We start from the raw sequence: 18,229 nt of genomic DNA, 5'->3' as shown, positions 1-18,229 counted from the left end.
GTTACCCCTGTGCTGTGATGTGGGTTTTATATGGTGTGTATTCTCTTCTCTCTCCACTGGCTATCTGGTAAACAGGCTACACTAGGCAGTCTCTTCTGCTGATGTGTGTGGATCTGGTAGTGGTACTCTCTCTATTGTACTCTTTTCCTTTCGGCATGGTTAATACCTGCCTGGCGCCCGAACAAAATCTTTCTTTACCCCTCTCTAATAAATACCGCTACACGCTTAACACACACTGTGAATGGAAAGGAGGAAAAGCTTTCTCTATTATTGATGTTTGATGAAGAAGCTATCCAAACCCATGTAAAGTTGGGATATATGAGATATGCGATGCGAGTTTATGTACAAAAGTCCCTTCAATGTCATAAATATAAAACGTTTGACCACGTGTAAAGTGTTTGCATACGGAATATCATTGTTGAAGAGTCTGAGGATGCACGGTGTTGCAATTGTGATGGGAATCACGTTCCAGAGTTCCCTGAGTGAAGGTCAAATTAGGAAGGATCAGGGCTGTCGAGAAGGTCTCCTTATTCACAGGCCGTGAAAATTGTCGAAGCAGCGAGTAGAGATGATGAATGCAGTGGATGGCCAACAGTCTGTGGATGTCAGTCAGTTGAGAAATCTAATTGTGAAGAAGGTTGATTTTGTTGCGTTTATTGCGCAGGTGATAATTGCACAGGTCAAACATACAAAACATCTAAGGAACTGGAAATCAGTGTAAAAGCGGCTGAAAGATTCTTGGATCTCCAGGATTTTCACGGCTGAAACATTGCAGGGAAAGTGGAATGTTATCTAACACACCGACAGCGTCATTGAATTTTGGTACACAAGAAGTACATTAATTTCCAAAGAAACGCTGCGTTTGCCTTGCAGCATTGCATTCGGTGTGGTGCAAACATTGGATTTATCGACCATATGCTTCAAACTGTATGCATAGATGGCTGGAAAGAAATCAAATCAAATTTATTTATATAGCCCTTCGTACATCAGCTGATATCTCAAAGTGCTGTACAGAAACCCATCGTAAAACCCCAAACAGCAAGCAATGCAGGTGTAGAAGCACGGTGGCTAGGAAAAACTCCCTAGAAAGGCCAAAACCTAGGAAGAAACCTAGAGAGGAACCAGGCTATGTGGGTGGCCAGTCCTCTTCTGGCTGTGCCGGGTGGAGATTATAACAGAACATGGCCAAGATGTTCAAATGTTCATAAATGACCAGCATGGTCATATAATAATAAGGCAGAACAGTTGAAACTGGAGCAGCAGCACGGTCAGATGGACTGGGGACAGCAAGGAGTCATCATGTCAGGTAGTCCTGGGGCATGGTCCTAGGGCTCAGGTCCTCCGAGAGAGAGAAAGAAAGAAAGAGAATTAGAGAGAGCATATGTGGGGTGGCCAGTCCTCTTCTGGCTGTGCCGGATGGAGATTATAACAGAACATGGCCAAGATGTTCAAATGTTCATAAATGACCAGCATGTTCGATGGTATCAGAAGGTGTAAGGCAAACGCATTTTGAACTTTTGTTGCATACATTTCCAGATTATGCTGCATACTATTTTGCACAAAAACACCACACTGAACGCCTGCAAGTGCCTCTGCAACGCAATGGTGCAAGGCAAACGCAGCGTTTCATTGGAAATAAAGTCATTTTGGTGTACCAAAACGCAATGACACTATCGGTGTGTTTGAAGTGTCAGGCCCCCGAGCTTGTGTAGGGATCTGAGTACATTTGACGAAGTAGAGTACGTTTACTTTTTTTCGTTAAAGTATCTACGTTTTTACCCCACCCAGTAGGTTGCGGCAATACACCTTTTGGGATATAGTCCGCCAATAAAAAGAAGAAGAAGAAGGTCCCTCCCCGTTTCGTTTGATCTGTTTGCTTGGTCAGTGCTATCACAGCTAGAACAATGAGACAGATATTTCACTGGACGTATAAATCTGAAGCTTCCGCATGGAGTTTCCAATCACTACCAAATATGGTAGTGAGAGGAAGCCCAGTGGCCGGCAGTGGGAGAAGATGGAACGAGATGGATTTTGGCCGACATTCTGCAAATGTTCTTATTAATGACACATTTGATCTCAGTACAGTTTTCTGTTCCCAAAACTATAATCTGTTTCGAACAGAGTGGACAATATTTTGTAAACTTTACCCATTGCCAAAGTTTTAAAAAAATGCGTTGTTTAGAAGGAATGCAAATGCGAATTTAGTTATTGCACACGCGCACTTCACAGAGTAGGCGTTCCCTAACGGAAATATGCAAATATTTGCTAGAACGCGCCAATAGGATCTCGCTATCTCGTGCTTGGCTCTGATCACCTCCTTGTTTGTTCTGCCCACTATGACTCACTTGTTCCCATTGGAAACGACTATCTTAGTTATACAATTCTTTGGTACTATCGGTTCTTAAACGGTTTCCGTTGACTGACGTAATGAGTACACCACAGGAGGACGACAAGCACGAGTTTGTGAAGTAAGATATTATCTGAGTGTATTCGAGAATGTTTACGAGTCCATTTAAGTTAAATACATGTCTGGCACGTAATTGAATCAGGTCTTAGCTGCTATTAGCTAGGGTGGCTAGGGAAAAGTTAGCTGTTGTTAGTACATTCCTCAATGGGAATATATGGCCTAGCCCTAGCACTATAAGTTTCTCATAACCAATGATTATGGGGCAGATATTGTGAGAATTGAGCCATCCTAAGTACGTATCGTAGCCTAAATAATACATGTAACTATTGATTGTGTAAATGCAAATGCACTAGAGCTGCAGCACGTTGAATGTAATGACATCATACATTATTACAAATGTACAACTATTTGTATTATGAGTCATATTGGAAAAGGCGGGGCATCGTTTTGTTTGAATTGACCAATGAGCTCGCGCCCCGATAGGTAAATAACAGGCGTAGGTAAACAGAATACGTGCTCCAGCTACATTGTTACAATATTCTCCACATGGAATCGTTCCACATCCCAAAATATATATATACACGTAGGCTACAATGGCGTGTAGTAATTCTTCCGTTTTAGACCATCGTTTTGCCAATTATGCATGTGATTTTGAAGAGAACGTGGCCAGAGTGGTTCAATAACATTTTATCTTTAGCCTATGACACAACGTACCATTTTATTTGTTATTTATCTACTGTTTTAAGGCCAGGAACGACGAGTTAAAGTGTCATTTCTGATGCGAATGAGTAGTAGTATATTCTTCAGAGTATATTTGTAACATGACTCTTCTCTGGGTATGCCACATTTATTTATCCTAGGTAGTGACAGCAACATGGAGGAAGTCATGAGCAGGCTGCAGACCCTGAACCCAGATCAGCTACGACAGGAGATTATCGGGGCAGGGCTGAAGTGTGGCCCCCTTACCACCACTACAAGAGCCATCTTTGAGAGGAAGCTGGCCAGAACCCTCCTGGAGAAGCAGGGAGGGGATGGAGGGGTGACTGGTGGAGGTAGCACCTCCAATGCAGAGTCTAATAGACCCTTAACAGATACAGTAGAAGCAGACCACACCCTGGAACTCAAATCACCAGCAGAGGAGTGCAAAGAGACAGAGGAATTGGATGAACCAGAATTTCCCCTTGTTTACTATGGTGTATGTCCTCATTGGGAGGAGTCAGTGGTCACTGATGGTAAGACCTCTTTTTATCCTATGAATAGTGCAAGATAGAGATTGTCTCTGAGTTCAATGTGTGGTGAATGACTATGTTTTCCCCACCAGACAAAGTACATGTATATGTGGACAGGAAGAAAGCTCTGAGAGCCATGATGACAATGAAAGAGTCCAGGTTTAAGTCCTTCTCAACACGAGAGGAAGCTGAGAAATTCTCAAAAGGCATCAATGAACATTGCCCAGCTGTAGCCAGCACAACTGCACCAGATGGGCCCCAGGGAGCGCTGCAACCTGTAGTCCACACAGGTGTGTCTGCTAGCATAGCATAGCTTTATCTAATATAGAGCTACTATATAGATAGAAAGCTAGATGGATCATTCACCTCTTTTGTGTTATGTAAAATTAGCAAGAAAAAGGTTGACCGGCATGCATACAATGACACCCTTGTCCTCCCAGGAAGCCCTACCGCATCAGGGACTTTACCTGTGAACCTGGAGAGGGCTAATGAATTCCGCAGCCCCCGCACCCAGGACCTGACTGCCAAGCTGAGAAAGGCAGTGGAGAAGGGGGACAAGGAAGCCTTCAGCAAGCTGGTCTGGGACAACCCACGCTACCTCATCGGATCTGGAGACAACCCCACCATCGTCCATGTATGCATTTGAGATAATTATTGTTTCTGTCATTTCCATGGGAGCAGAATAGTGCTTCACATTCTCTGGTGTGGAATAACTCTGTATTCCTGTTTTTTTTTTATAGGAAGGATGCCATTATAACGTCCTGCATGTGGCAGCCAAAGAGAACCAGTCAGGGATGGTCCAGCTCCTCCTGGACACTCTGGAGAGCCCAGACTTCATGAGACTCATGTATCCCGATGACCAGGAGGCCATGTTACACCAACGCATCCGCTACCTTGTTGATCTGTACCTCAACACACCTGACAAAGCAGTGAGAACTTGCAGTCTTATGAACTGTAACTGTGTAATACAATGGGGGTTGGTAGTCAGCACAATGCACACAGACATTATAGTCTGTTAGTGTTAAAGTGTGTACGTAAGGTATTCATGAGATGTACTGAATGTGTGTGTGATGTCCCTTTAGAGCAATGAAACTCCTCTTCACTTTGCCTGTAAGTTTGGCTGTCCAGACGTGGTCAACGTGCTGTGTTCTCATCCGGCCACTGATAAACACCGGCAGAACAAGTACAACCAGAAGCCCTCTACTGTAAGCCACATTACAGCTATGAAGAACCACTTAATTTGCACTAAAACCCTTCTCTTAGTAAAGCATTCCATTTCTCTTCAGTAAGGTGTATTGTCCCCTGAATGTCATGCCAGAAAAGAGATGATTTACAGGACTAAATACTTGACTTTATAAATGCCTTTTACAGGTGATATGTGAGAGGAAAAACAAAACCTCTGACATAAAGAAGAAGATCAAGGAATATTTGGAGGGTACGTTTAGATGTTTGCCAATGATGGCTATCAAACCTTTTTATATGTGCAAAAGCCAACTTGTGAACACATTGCTAACATTGACCCTTTTCTGACAGAACGGTGCTATGTTCCCTTGCTGAGGGATACAGACAACAGCTTCCAGCCTGTGATTGGTTTGCCATGGTCTCCAAGCCCACTGGAGGTGGATTTTCATTCGCTGGGATCAGGAGTGGCTGGGAGTCCCATAGACCCAGTCATGACTGTGAGAGCGTATGTGGGTCCCCTCAGTCCTTCAAAGGTAATCTCAATAGCTTGGAGTATTGTACAATGAAATAATCCATCTATAGAGGCTCAGGCCTTTGTCTCGAAACCCATTTTCTGTTTTGGTCTTCCAGGCAGATGAGTTCCATAGACTATGGAGAACTCCACCCAGGGATCGAGCAGAGTATTTCCACCGTATTCTCAAATCTGATCCTGACAGGGGTGCAGAGCGTGTGGGGAGGTGAGTGAATGAACAGTGGACCTGTGACCTTTTTTAAAGGTCAAATGCAGCTGTTTTTATCTCAATATTAAATTATTTCTGGGTAACAATGAAGTACCTTACTGTAATTGTGTTGAATTAAAATGGTTCCACCATCACAGCAAAACAGGTTGAAATTTCAGGGAGTCTTTTCAAGCAGCTCTTACACTAAAAGGGCATTATCATAATTTTCATAATATTGTTCCAACCGTATAGTGTGGAAATACACTGAGTGCACAAAACATTAGGACCAGCTCATTCCATGATATAGACTGACCAGGTGAATCCAGGTGAAAGCTGTGATCCATAATTGATGTCACTTGTTATATCAACTTCAATCAGGGGAGGGGAGGACACGTGTTAAATGATTTTTAAGCCTTGAAATAATTGAGACATGGATTGTGTATGTAGGTGAATGGGAAAGACAACAGATTTTGAAGTGCCTTTGAACAGGGAATGAGGTGCCAGGCACACCAGTTTGAGTGTGACAAGAACTGCAACGCTGCTGGGTTTATCATGCTCAACAGTTTCTTGTGTATATCAAAAATGGTCCACTGCACAAAGGACATCCAGTCAACTTGACACAACTTTGGGAAGCATTGGAGTCAACATGGGCCAGCATCCCTGTGGAACGCTTTTGACATGAGTCCATGCCCTGACGAATTGAGGCTGTACTGATGGCAAAAGGGCGTGCAACTCAATATTAGGAAGGAGTTCCTAATGTTTTGTACACTCAGTGTATATGTAAAGCATAGGCAAATATAGTTTTTGACTGCAGTGAGCTTTTAATAGGCTAAACTCTAAGGAAACAAACAAGCACATTTAATCAAGTAACCATAAACTTGCTGACGATCGATGAATGTCATGTCAAGGAAAAATGCAATGGCTACAGTTGGCATATTTTCTGATCGATCTGATCTCTTTCAACAGGGAGATTGCACATGGCATGGGGCATCCTTGGGCAGAGTACTGGGACTTCCTTCAGAGCTTCACTGACCTGTCTACAGAGGAGGGATGGAAGAGGCTGGAAGAGTATCTGGATAGGAAGGACCGAAGTGAGCTTCCCCGAGAAGAATATGGGAGGACAGAGGAGACCGGTGGTGGATTTAAAACATCAACTCCCTCCAAAGGTAAGCACTTCCATAGAAAATCTACAACCTTACAAACATGTTATAACATATTATTTCATGCTTGAAATTATACAGGAAAATCCCAAAGTCATCTCAAATTCATGTGTTTTCCGTCATTTCAGAGGAGCAGAAAAACCACCAGAGCCATGCCCTGTCTAACCACATCCTGAATGACAAGAACTCAGCACCAGTGGAGAACAGTTCCCAGTCACCTGTGTGTAACCTCCTGCCAGAGTTTGAGAAAGCCAGTCTAAGGGTAGCATCTGGCACTGTGGAGGACTCAGAGAAGGCATGTCTGGCTCCCTCTGTACCTTGGAGAGAAGGCCTGGACCTGGGGGACGGTAGCTTCTGGAGGACCTGGGAGAGGAGTCGGGGGAAGAGGCAGGTGGAGGAGCTCTCTAACCCTAGCTCTGAGGAGTATCTGACTGCAGACGAGGGCTCAGACTCAGAGGGCCCAGATGGTCCCAGAGATGGTGGAGACAGGAGGAGAGACTCAGGATCCTCTAGCGCATCTTACAAATCAACGGAAGGAGACACCGCTAAGGACACAATTCTGATGACTGACACCCCTACAAGACGAAGACAGGAACTGTTTATGGATGGGTAAGTCTTTGTTTATTTACTGGACATCAGTCAACCTGTCAAAATTATATGTTGCAATTTAAACAGGCACAATAAATGTTTCTTTGTAGCCCAATGGAAATGCTAACCAATGTTCTTTGACTCTTTCTTGCAGGGAATTTCCCACAAAGTTGGACAGTGAGGTCCTGTCTGCAATGAATAACATGGAGATTGACCTTGAGAGATACCCTTGCATTACTAAGTGGAAGACCACCATTCTGGCCTATCCCTCTTCACAGAGGCTAAGGTGAGATAGATACCTATTCTGTTTCTTTATGCTGTGGCAGCAGACATACAGTTAAAGTCGGAAGTTTACATACACCTTAGCCAAATACAAATACATATTTTTCATAATTCCTGACATTTAATCACAGTAAAAGTTCCCTGTCTTAGGTCAGTTAGGATCACCACTTTATTTTAAGAATGTGAAATGTCAGAATAATAGTAGAGAATGATTTCTTTCAGTTTTTATTTATTTTATCACATTCCCAGTGGGTCAGAAGTTAACATACACTCAATTAGTATTTGGGAGCATTGCCTTTAAATTGTTCAACTTGGGTCAAACGTTTCGGGTGGCCTTCCACAAGCTTCGTACAATAAGTTGGGTGAATTTTGGCCCATTCCTCCTGACAGAGCTGGTGTAACTGAGTCAGGTTTGTCGGCCTCCTTGCTCGCACACACTTTTTCAGTTCTGCCCACACATTTTCTATAGGATTGAGGTCAGGGCTTTGTGATGGCCACTCCAATACCTTGACTTTGTTGTCCTTAAGCCATTTTGCCACAACTTTGGAAGTATGCCTGGGGTCATTGTCCATTTGGAATACCCATTTGCGACCAAGCTTTAACTTCCTGACTGATGTCTTGAGATGTTGGTTCAATATATCCACCCTCATGATGCCATCTATTTCGTGAAGTGCACCATTCCCTCCTGCAGCAAAGCACCCACACAACATAATGCTGCCACCCCCGTGCTTCACAGTTGGGATGGTGTTCTTTGGCTTGCAAGCCTCCTCTTTTTCTTCCAAACATAACGATGGTCATTATGGCCAAACAGTTTTAATTTTGTTTCATCAGACCAGAGGATATTTCTTTGTCCCCATGTGCAGTTGCAAACCGTAGTCTGGCTTTTTTATGGGGGTTTTGGAGCAGTGGCTTCTTCCTTGCTGAGCGGCCTTTCAGGTTATGTCGATATAGGACTCGTTTTACTGTGGATATAGATACTTTTGTACCTGTTTCCTCCAGCATCTTCACAAGGTCCTTTGCTGTTGTTCTGGGATTGATTTGCACTTTTCGCACCACAGTACGTTCATCTCTAGGAAACAGAACGCGTCTCCTTCCTGAGTGGTATGACGGCTGCGTGGTTCCATGGTGTTTATGGTGTTTATACTTGCATACCATTGTTTGTACAGTTGAATGTGGTATCTTCAGGCGTTTGGAAATTGCTCCCAAGGATGAACCAGATTTGTGGTCTACAATTCTGAGGTCTTGGCTGATTTCTTTAGATTTTCTCATGATGTCAAGCAAAGAGGCGAGTTTGAAGGTAGGCCTTGAAATACACCCACAGGTACACCTCAAATGATGTCAAGTGGCCTATCAGAAGCTTCTAAAGCCATGACATCATTTTCTGGAATTTTCCAAGCTGTTTAAAGGCACGGTGTATGTAAACTTCTGACCCACTGGAATTGTGGTAGTGAAATAATCTGTAAACAATTGTTGGGAATATTACTTGTCATGCACAAAGTATACAGTATGTCCTAACCGACTTGCCAAAATTATAGTTTAACAAGAAATATGTGGAGTGGTTGAAAAACGAGTTTTAATGACTCCAACCTATGTGTATGTAAACTTCCGACATCAACTGTATCTTGTCTTCGATACTCTTGAGCGGTACACTACAAAGTAGGATTATGGAGTTAACTTGTCTTAATATTCTGGTGTAATTTGTTATTTTGTAGAAAGATGCGTTTGAAATGGGCATGGTCTAATTGATTTAACAAAAGAAAAAACATATTGAAGTTGAGCTTTTTTTTTTTAAACGAACCATTAAATCAAATGTTAGTTTCTGGCTAACTCATTGATCCTGCTTTGTTGTATAACTCTCAGGTGGTTAATACTGCTGTTTTATATTTCCAGCTGGCCAAGCCCGAAAAGGAGAAGCTTGACTGGGACACCAAACTGTTCTCCCAGCAGGCTCAGCTTTCACAGCCCAGGCCCCAACACCCAGAGCTGTTACTCCCAGACCATCCTCTGCAGGACCCTATTCCACTCCCCAACCTGACACAGGAGAACCACAAGCAAACAGGATGTCATGTCCCACAATCTGAATGTGGTGTTGAAAACACAACAGGGAATGTTGGCCAACATCCTGTACCACCACATCAGGTCTATAGTCTGACTTTAGAACCCAGGCAGGAGACCACTACATTGCCATTTAACAGGTTACATGTCCTTATTTTACATTTGTGCTGGTTTCCATTCATGTAACTCTTGGCTTTTCTATGCAAGCCACTATTACCTTATCTGGTAACTATTGAGCTGATATTTGCACTAATGCATGTCCTCAATGCAAGCATTCTCTTCTGCCGGATAGCATAGCTACAGATTACACTTTGAATTTACCTAATGGTGTACACTGCTCCCAATACTAAAGTGATACAGTATGTAATGTAATTTCTTATGAAAATGGTTTTATATTGTTGCTGATTCAAGGTAAATTAAGAGTTTTAAATTATCTATTGTTTTAATGTATACCTATACACAAACAGATGATGTAGTCAGTACATTTCCTCATGTTTATTCATAAAATGTCATTAAAGCATTATCAAATCAATTTACTAAGAAATGGCACAGTCTGTAAAATACATTACAAATTATTTATTCATACAAAACTTCAGTCAAAAGAATGATTCCCAATGTGGCCAAAACCATCTTAGAGGAGAAATGGTGGCAGCAGAAGGTCCGGTTACATGGGGCCAGCAGTGTTGGAAGGAGTGTCAGGTACGGGTGAGTTTTTCAGGAGGCATAAAGCCTGAGTCGCCCATCATCCTCAGTCCCACCCTGCCACTGGGTCTGATGGTGATCCAGGTGATGCTGCCGTTATTCAGGCCGAGCCGCAGCCAACCTTCTGGGGGAAACTGCAGAGCCCTGGATCAACCAAGAGAAACAGTTCCATAACAGATTTGACCTCACAATCAATGGCTAAAGAAATGTGTCCCGATTAAAGCATTACTACAGGAAACCAGGACCATGGGACGATATTATCAGTGTTGAACATTGACAAGTAGATCATGTTTTTCCACACCTTTCCAGTAATCTGAACCTCTTGAATGTTCACCTCACCGAGGACAAATCACTCACTATGAATTAGCTGAGCTATGCAACTCCATTAGCATGTTGTTGATGACTTGACTAACCTGCACACAAAGTAGCGAATAACATTTGCGTGGCAGACAATGATCTCGTAGCTATCCTCTGTCTGCTTGCTGTCTGCACGGTGGATGTAGCGACGGAAGGCTGCCTCGATTCGAGCTCCATCTTCATGATACTGCAGAAACCAAAGCACCAGTACAGTGTGTGAGGGAAAGTTTGACAGCCAATTTTGTACAGCACTTTAACAGATTGCTTTGAAGCTCAAGTGCTAAATGGTTTGTATCGGTTAAGCCTTTAAGTGAATATCGCACAAGAAAAATAAGTGCAAGTGGGTAATTGTATCCATCTCCAGGACTAAGGATAGCAGATCACTCACCACACAGTCGGGTTTCCAGGAGATTGGTGGCACAGGCTCAATGGGAGCACCCTCTCTTAGCAGGTCACAGCTCACTTTGTCCACCTCTAATGCAGAGAGATAGAGAGCAAAACAAGTTGTTTAGTACTGTTCAGTTTGGAGGCTTAGAATTACAGTACCAGTCAAAAGTTTGGACACACCTACTCATTCAAGGGTTTTTCTTTATTTTTACTATTTTCTACATTGTAGAATAACAGTGAAGACATCAAAACTAGGAAATAACACATACGGAATCATGTAGTAAACTATTTTAGACTTTAGATTCTTCAAAGTAGCCACCATTTGTGCAAAGCTGTCATCAAGGCACTCCCTCAACCAGCTTCATGAGGTAGTCACCTGGCATGAATTTCAATTAACAGGTGTGCCTTGTTAAAGTTAATTTGTGGAATTTCTTTCCTTCTTAAAATGTGTTTGAGCCAATCAGTTGTGTTGTGACAAGGTAGGGGGGTATATAGAAGACGGCCCTATTTGGTAAAAGACAAAGTCCATATTATGGCAAGAACAGGTTAAATAAGCAAAGAGAAACGACAGTCCATCATTACTTTAAGGTCAGTCAATGCGGAACATTTCAAGAACCTTTAAAGGTTCTTCAAGTGCAGTTGCAAAAACCATCAATTGCTGATGAAGAAACAGGCTCTCATGTGGACCTCAACAGGAAAGGAAGACCCAGAGTTACCTCTGCTGCAGAGGATAAGTATATTAGAGTTACCAGCCTCAGAAATTGCAGCCCAAATAAATGCTTCACAGAGTTCAAGTAACAGACACAAATCAACAGTTCAGAGGAGACTGAATCAGGCCTTCATGGTTGAATTGCTGAAAAGAAACCACTACTAAAAGGACACCAATAATAAGAAGAGACTTGCTTGTGTTTCTTGGCCCAAACAATGGATATTACTGATGGAAATCTGTCCTTTGGTCTGATGAGTCCAAATTTGAGGTTTTTGTTTCCAACCGCCGTATCTTTGTGAGAAGCAGAGTAGGTGAATGGATGATCTCCGCATGTGTGGTTCCCACCGTGAAGCATAGAGGAGGGGGTGTGATGGTGTGGGGGGGCTTTGCTGGTGACACGGTCTGTGATTTATTTAGAATTCAAGGCACACTTAACCAGCATGACTTCCAGAGCATTCTGCAGCGATACGTCATCCCATCTGGTTTGGGCTTAGTGAGACTCATTTGTTTTTTTACCAGGCCAAACACATAGAAATACAAACAAATACAAACATAGAACAAAAACATAAAATACCCACCCACAACACACCTCCAGGCAGAGCCCCAAGATGACGTCGAAGGACATGGCTGACGTTTTACATTCTCCCAATGTCACGCCCTGACTGTAGATTGCTTTGTATGTTTCTATTTTTTAATTTGGTCAGGGTGTGATGTGGGTGGGTATTCTATGTTTTTGTTCTATGTTTGTATTTCTATGTGTTTGGCCTGGTAAAAAAAACAAATGAGTTCCACTAAGCCCAAACCAGATGGGATGGCTTATCGCTGCAGAATGCTCTGGAAGTCATGCTGGTTAAGTGTGCCTTGAATTTGGGGAGGGTGTATAGTGTGAAAGGCCGAAACACCCTAGGAACCAAAGGTACACTACTGACGATGCACTCCCCAAATTTCACCAAGCTCACTGTTCATGAACTCTTGGAAGTGCTTGCACAAAGGATAGTAACATCTCATCCTGTGTTCTTGGAATCTCTCCTTTTTGGGTAACTTATTTTGGACATAATGTTGCTGCTACCGTCTCTTATGACCGAAAATATCTTTTGGACATGAGAACTGCGATTACGCACCGCGGACTGGAAGAAACTTTTTCCTTTAACAAGAAGGATATCCTGCTTTCACTGGAACAGGCCACGCCTTTTTCGTGAATACGCAGGAAAAGGGGCGGCAGATCGTGCTGCCTTCCGAGAATCCGTAGGCGAGCGAGTAAACTCCCACTGCCATCCGTTCTTTTTCCTAATGTGCAATCATTGGAAAATAAAATTGATGACCTACGATTAAGATTATCATACCAACGGGACATCAAAAACGAACATCTTATGTTTCACAAAGACGTGGCTGAACGACGATACGGACAATATAGAGCTAGCTGTATTTTCCATGCACTGGCAGAACAGAGATGCTACCCCTGGTAAGACGAGGGGTGGGGGTGTGTGTCTATTTGTCAATAACAGCTGGTGCGCAAGGTCTAATATTAAAGACGTCTCGAGGTATTGCTCGCCTGACGTAGAGTACCTATGATGAGCTGTAGACCACACTATCTTCCAATAGAGTTCTCATCTATATTATCCGTAGCCGTCTATTTACTACAACAAAATGAAGCTGGCACGAAGACTGCTCTCAACCAACTCTAAGGCCATAAGAAAACAAGAAAATGATTACACAGAAGCGGCGCTCCTAGTGGCTGGGGACTTTAATGCAGGCAAACAAATTAGTTTTACCAAATTTTTTACCAGCATGTCACATGTGCAACCAGAGAAAAAAAATCCTAGACCACCTTTACTCCACACACAGATGCATACAAAGCTCTCCCCCGCCCTCCATTTGGCAAATCTGACCTTAATTCTATCCTCCTGATTCCTGCTAACAAGCAAAAACTAAAGCAGGAAGTACCAGTGACTCGCTCAATATGGAAGTGGTCAGATGACGCGGATGCTACACTACTGTTTTGCTAGCACAGACTGGAATATGTTCCGGGATTCATCCAATGGCATTGAGGAGGACTCCACATCAGTCAGTCATCGGCTTCATCATACGTACATAACCCAACCAGAAGCCATGGATTACAGGCAACATCCGGATCGAGCTAGGACTGCCGCTTTCAAGGAGCGGGAGACTAATCCAGACGTTTATAAGAAATCCCACTATGCCCTCAGACAAACCATCGAACAAGCCAAGCGTCAATACAGGATTAAGATTGAATCCTACTACACCGGCTATGACGCTCGTCTGATGTGGCATGGCTTAAAAACTATTACGGATTACAAAGGGAAACACAGACGCGAGCTGCCCAGTGACGTGAGCCTACCAGACGAGCTAAATGCCCTTTATGCTCGCTTCGAGGCAAGCAACGCTGAAGTATGCACAAGAGCACCAGCTGTTCTGGATGACTGTGTGATAAAGCTCTCGGTAGCCGATGTGATTAAAACCTTTAAAATAGGTCAACATTCACAAAGCCGCTGGGCCAGACGGATTACCAGGACGTGTACCCAAAGCATGCGCGGACCAACTGTTAAGTGTCTCCACTGACATTTTCAACCTCTCCCTAACCGAGTCTGTAATATCTACATGTTTTAAGCAGACGACCATAGTCCCTGTGCCCAAGAAAGCGAAGGTAACCTGCATAAATGATTACCGCCCCGTGGCACTCACGTCGGTAGCCATGAAGTGGTTTGAAAGGCTGGTCATGGCTCACAACAGCATCCTCCCGGACACCCTAGACCCACTCCAATTCGCATACCGCCCCAACAGATCCACGCAATCTCCATCGCACTCCACATTGCCCTTTCCCACCTGGACAAAAGGAACACCTATGTGAGAATGCTGTTCATTGACAACAGCTCAGGATTCAACACCATACTGCCCACAAAGCTCATCACTAAACTAAGGACTTCATCTGCAACTGGATCCTGGACTTCTTGACAGGCTGCCCCCAGGTGGTAAGAGTAGGCAACAACACATCTGCCATGCTGATCCTTAACACTGGGTCCCCTCAGGGGTGTGTACTTAGCCCCCTCCTATATTCCCTGTTCACCCATGACTGTGTGGCAAACACGACTCCAACACCATCATTAAGTTTGCTGACAACACAACAGTGGTGGCCTGATCACCGACAACGATAAGACGGCCTATAGGGAGGTGGTCAGAGAACTGGCAGTGTGGTGCCAGGACAACAACCTCTCCCCCATTGTGAGCAAGACAAAGGAGCTGATCGTGGACTACAGGAAAAGGCTGGCCGAACAGGCCCTCATTAACATCGACAGGGCTGTAGAGAAACGGGTCGAGAGCTTCAAGTTCCTTGGTGTCCACATCACCAACGAACTAGCATGGTCCAAACATACCAAGACAGTCGTGAAGAGGGCACGACAAAACCTTTTCCCCCTTAGGAGACTGAAAAGACTTGGCATGGATCCCCAGATCCTCAAAAGGTTCCTACAGCTGCACCATCGAGAGCACTCTGACCGGTTGCATCACCACCTGGTATGGCAACTGCTCGGCATCTGACCGTAAGGCGCTACAGAGGGTAGTGTGAACGGCCCAGTACATCACTGGGGCCAAGCTTCCTGCCATCCAAGACCTATACAATAGACGGTGTCAGAGGAAAGCCAATAAAATTGAGAGAGACTCCAGTCACCCAAGTTACAGACTGTTTTCTCTGCTACCGCACAGCAAGTGGTACCGGAGCGTCAAGTCTAGGACCAGAAGGCTCCTCAACAGCTTCTACCCCCATGCCATAAGACTGCTGAACAATTAATAAAATCACCACTGGACAAGTTACATTGACCCCCATATCTTTTGTACACTGCTGCTACTCACTGTTAATTATCCATGCATAGTCACTTCACCCCCACCTACATGTACAAATTACCTCAACTAACCGGTACCCCCGCACACTGACTCGGTACTGGTGCCCCCTGTATATAGCCTCGTTATTGTTATTGTGTTACTTTTTATTATTACTTTTTATTTTAGTCTACTTGCTAAATATTTTCCTAACTCTTCTTGAACTGCACTGTTGGTTAAGAGCTTGTAAGTAAGCATTTCACGGTAAAGTCTACACATGTTGTATTCGGCGCATGTGACAAATAAAGTTTGATTTGATTTGTAAGGGCTATTTGACCAAGAAGGAGAGTGATGAGTGCTGTGTCAGATGACCTGGCCTCCACAATCGCCCGACCTCAACCCAACTGAGATGGCAGCCAACAAGTGCTCAGCATATGTGGAAACTCCTTCAAGACTGTTGGAAAAGCATTCCAGGTGACTACCTCATGAAGCTGGTTGAGAGAATGCCAAGCGTGTGCAAATCTGTCATCAACGCAAAGGTTGGCTACTTTGAAGAATCTCAAATACAAAAAATATTTTGATTTATTTAACATTTTTTTGGTTACTACACGATTCCATGTGTTATTTCATGGTTTTGATGTCTTCTATTATTCTACAATGAAGGAAATAGTAAAAAATAAAGAAAAGCCCTTGAATGAGTAGGTGTGTCCAAACTTTTGACTGGTACTGTACTTTTGATTTGAGCTTAGAATGAGTGGTGTCCTGTTGTCTCTGACCTGGAAGATGCTTGCTGATGATGCTGGCAGTCTCTGTGGCACGGGTCATGGTGGAGTGGACCATGACATCATACTTCAACCCCAGGGCAGCCAATCGCTGACCAGTGTACTCAGCCTGCTCCCTACCTTTAAATCAATCAAACAATCAATCAGTGCTTTATTGGATTCAATTTACTTCAGCCTCCTCACTGATACTTTTTAAAAATGGCTAAAACACTGTAATCAATACACTTCATATACATACCTAGAGGGGTTAGGACCCTCTCCTTGTCCACACTCCCATTCAGGTTGTACTGTGAGTGGCGGATCAGGAAGATGTGACGAGTCGCTTTGGGTTTGTTATTCTCCACCTCTGTGTTCAGTTCTTCACTGGTGATCTCTTTGTCCTTCTTTTTCTTCCCATTTATGAGTGCCAGGGGGTCACGCCTTACAAATTAATCACATGAAAAAGCAGAGATCGGGGAATTATGAAACATATCGTTTCACTTCATACACAAATTCCCATAATGACAATTGACAACGAATCAATGATTCGATTGGTTCAATCTTACTCCCTTTACTGAGAGATGTGCTCATGAGAAATTAATTTAGGCTAATTATAGCTTACTTATCCCAGTTACTGTCCCAGCCATTCCCACTGGCAGTCACAGTGTGGTCATGGCCTGGTGACCACGTCTGAGGCACTGCTGCTTGGAGAACACCTAGACCAGTCCATTTTCTTGAACTTTCGTTATGTTTCGTTTTTTCAAAAGGATATCCTTTCGGTTCAGCCATTGCCACAAGTACTGCTGTTCCACCAGCAAGCCCACACACCAGCTTTGTTAACCTCCTGAAAGACATCCTTGCCAGGAAAAGGATAACAAAACGATATCACCAAATCCAGACGCAACAACTACTGTAACAAACCTAAACTGATTTAGCTACCACATCTGAGACATTAACATTTTAAATAAATAATCGATGTGCGTGGACAATGACAGCAGTGGCGTATGCACTGAAAAGACGATGCAACTACGGAAACGTAGGAAGGAAAAAAAATACGGAAATAATAAACGCTACCTATCCAAACACAGCTTTACAGCCGTAGTACCCATATTTGCCACAGGATGTCAGTAGATGGCTAGCTATTTTCATTTGGCACAAAAAAAAACAAAAAAAAATCTGGCTTTGCCTAGCTCCAAGGCAACGCCGTGGCTTTACTCAGGAGGAGTCAGGATCATGGGGATGTCTCTCCCCACACAGAAAGCGGAGGGAAATTTGAAATTCTTCGAATTGATGGTATTAAAATTACATTTTTCATTATTTTTGTAGGTCGAACTATTGCAGTAATTGTAAACAAGAATAATATTTGAATGACATTAGAGATTACAGTTTAGATTAACTGAAAAATATTTTGGGTCGGTGTTAGCATTAGCTAGCTAACGTTAGCTAGCCAGCCAGCCAACACTTCCTTGTTGTTTGTTGACGCCAAAGTAGCATACATGCTAGCTAGCTACCAGCTAAATCACTTTATTACCATTTGACTTGTGTGATATCTGACCTGTGATAGCTTCTCGGCATTTCGTTTAGCTAGCAAGTCCATACCATTACAGAACATCAACTCGACCTGAGATGCTTGAAGATGATGCATGATGATTTCCCCATCAATACCTATCAAGGGAGTACGCTAACGTTATCGATTAAAGATGGAGCTGAAGCTGGAGGTTGTGTTGTCATCGAGCATCAAACGAAAGAAACCATGGCCACGGTTCTGTTGGCTCGGATTGGTGAGGACACTGAACTGTCAATCATCCACACAGAGATATTGACATCCATCACTAGATAATGCAAATCATTTGATTG

At 43.4% G+C, this 18,229-nt stretch overlaps 3 protein-coding genes across 9 annotated transcripts in view; 2 read left to right on the top strand and 1 right to left on the bottom strand.

The window, feature by feature from the left end:
- The first annotated feature begins 2,349 nt into the window (after positions 1–2,349).
- On the top strand, positions 2,350–10,154 carry LOC112219481 (ankyrin repeat and LEM domain-containing protein 2). Its single transcript, XM_024380771.2, has 13 exons — positions 2,350–2,468; positions 3,268–3,639; positions 3,729–3,926; positions 4,077–4,270; positions 4,377–4,565; positions 4,719–4,841; positions 5,008–5,071; positions 5,170–5,351; positions 5,449–5,555; positions 6,504–6,703; positions 6,826–7,306; positions 7,440–7,571; positions 9,458–10,154. The coding sequence occupies exons 2-13, from the start codon at positions 3,282–3,284 to the stop codon at positions 9,600–9,602; spliced, it is 2,373 nt and encodes a 790-aa protein (XP_024236539.1). The 5' UTR covers positions 2,350–2,468; positions 3,268–3,281; the 3' UTR covers positions 9,603–10,154.
- On the bottom strand, positions 10,103–17,412 carry LOC112219482 (serine/threonine-protein phosphatase PGAM5, mitochondrial). The gene is made up of 6 exons (XM_024380772.2): positions 16,995–17,412; positions 16,632–16,813; positions 16,388–16,513; positions 11,070–11,155; positions 10,738–10,868; positions 10,103–10,468 (listed from the first exon to the last, which is right to left on the bottom strand). Exons 1-6 carry the CDS (start codon positions 17,225–17,227, stop codon positions 10,318–10,320), a joined length of 909 nt encoding a protein of 302 aa, XP_024236540.1. The 5' UTR covers positions 17,228–17,412; the 3' UTR covers positions 10,103–10,317.
- Positions 17,413–17,513: 101 nt separating this feature from the next.
- The window catches only part of cplane1 (ciliogenesis and planar polarity effector 1), a 31,464-nt gene continuing 30,748 nt past the window's right edge, over positions 17,514–18,229 (top strand). For 4 of the 7 annotated variants that reach the window (XM_024380770.2, XM_024380769.2, XM_024380768.2 and 1 more), the window contains exons 1-2: positions 17,514–17,665; positions 17,957–18,153. In XM_024380770.2, the coding sequence (XP_024236538.1) occupies positions 18,073–18,153 (81 nt within the window). In that variant the 5' untranslated portion in view covers positions 17,514–17,665; positions 17,957–18,072. The remainder of the gene's footprint in view (positions 17,666–17,956; positions 18,154–18,229) is intronic. The other 3 variants (XM_024380766.2, XM_024380767.2, XM_042302196.1) reach the window with 3 other exon arrangements.

The sequence above is a fragment of the Oncorhynchus tshawytscha genome, linkage group LG20 (genome assembly GCF_018296145.1).
Source record: "Oncorhynchus tshawytscha isolate Ot180627B linkage group LG20, Otsh_v2.0, whole genome shotgun sequence".
Taxonomy (NCBI): domain Eukaryota; kingdom Metazoa; phylum Chordata; class Actinopteri; order Salmoniformes; family Salmonidae; genus Oncorhynchus; species Oncorhynchus tshawytscha.
This window is presented reverse-complemented; position numbering and strand designations above follow the sequence as displayed.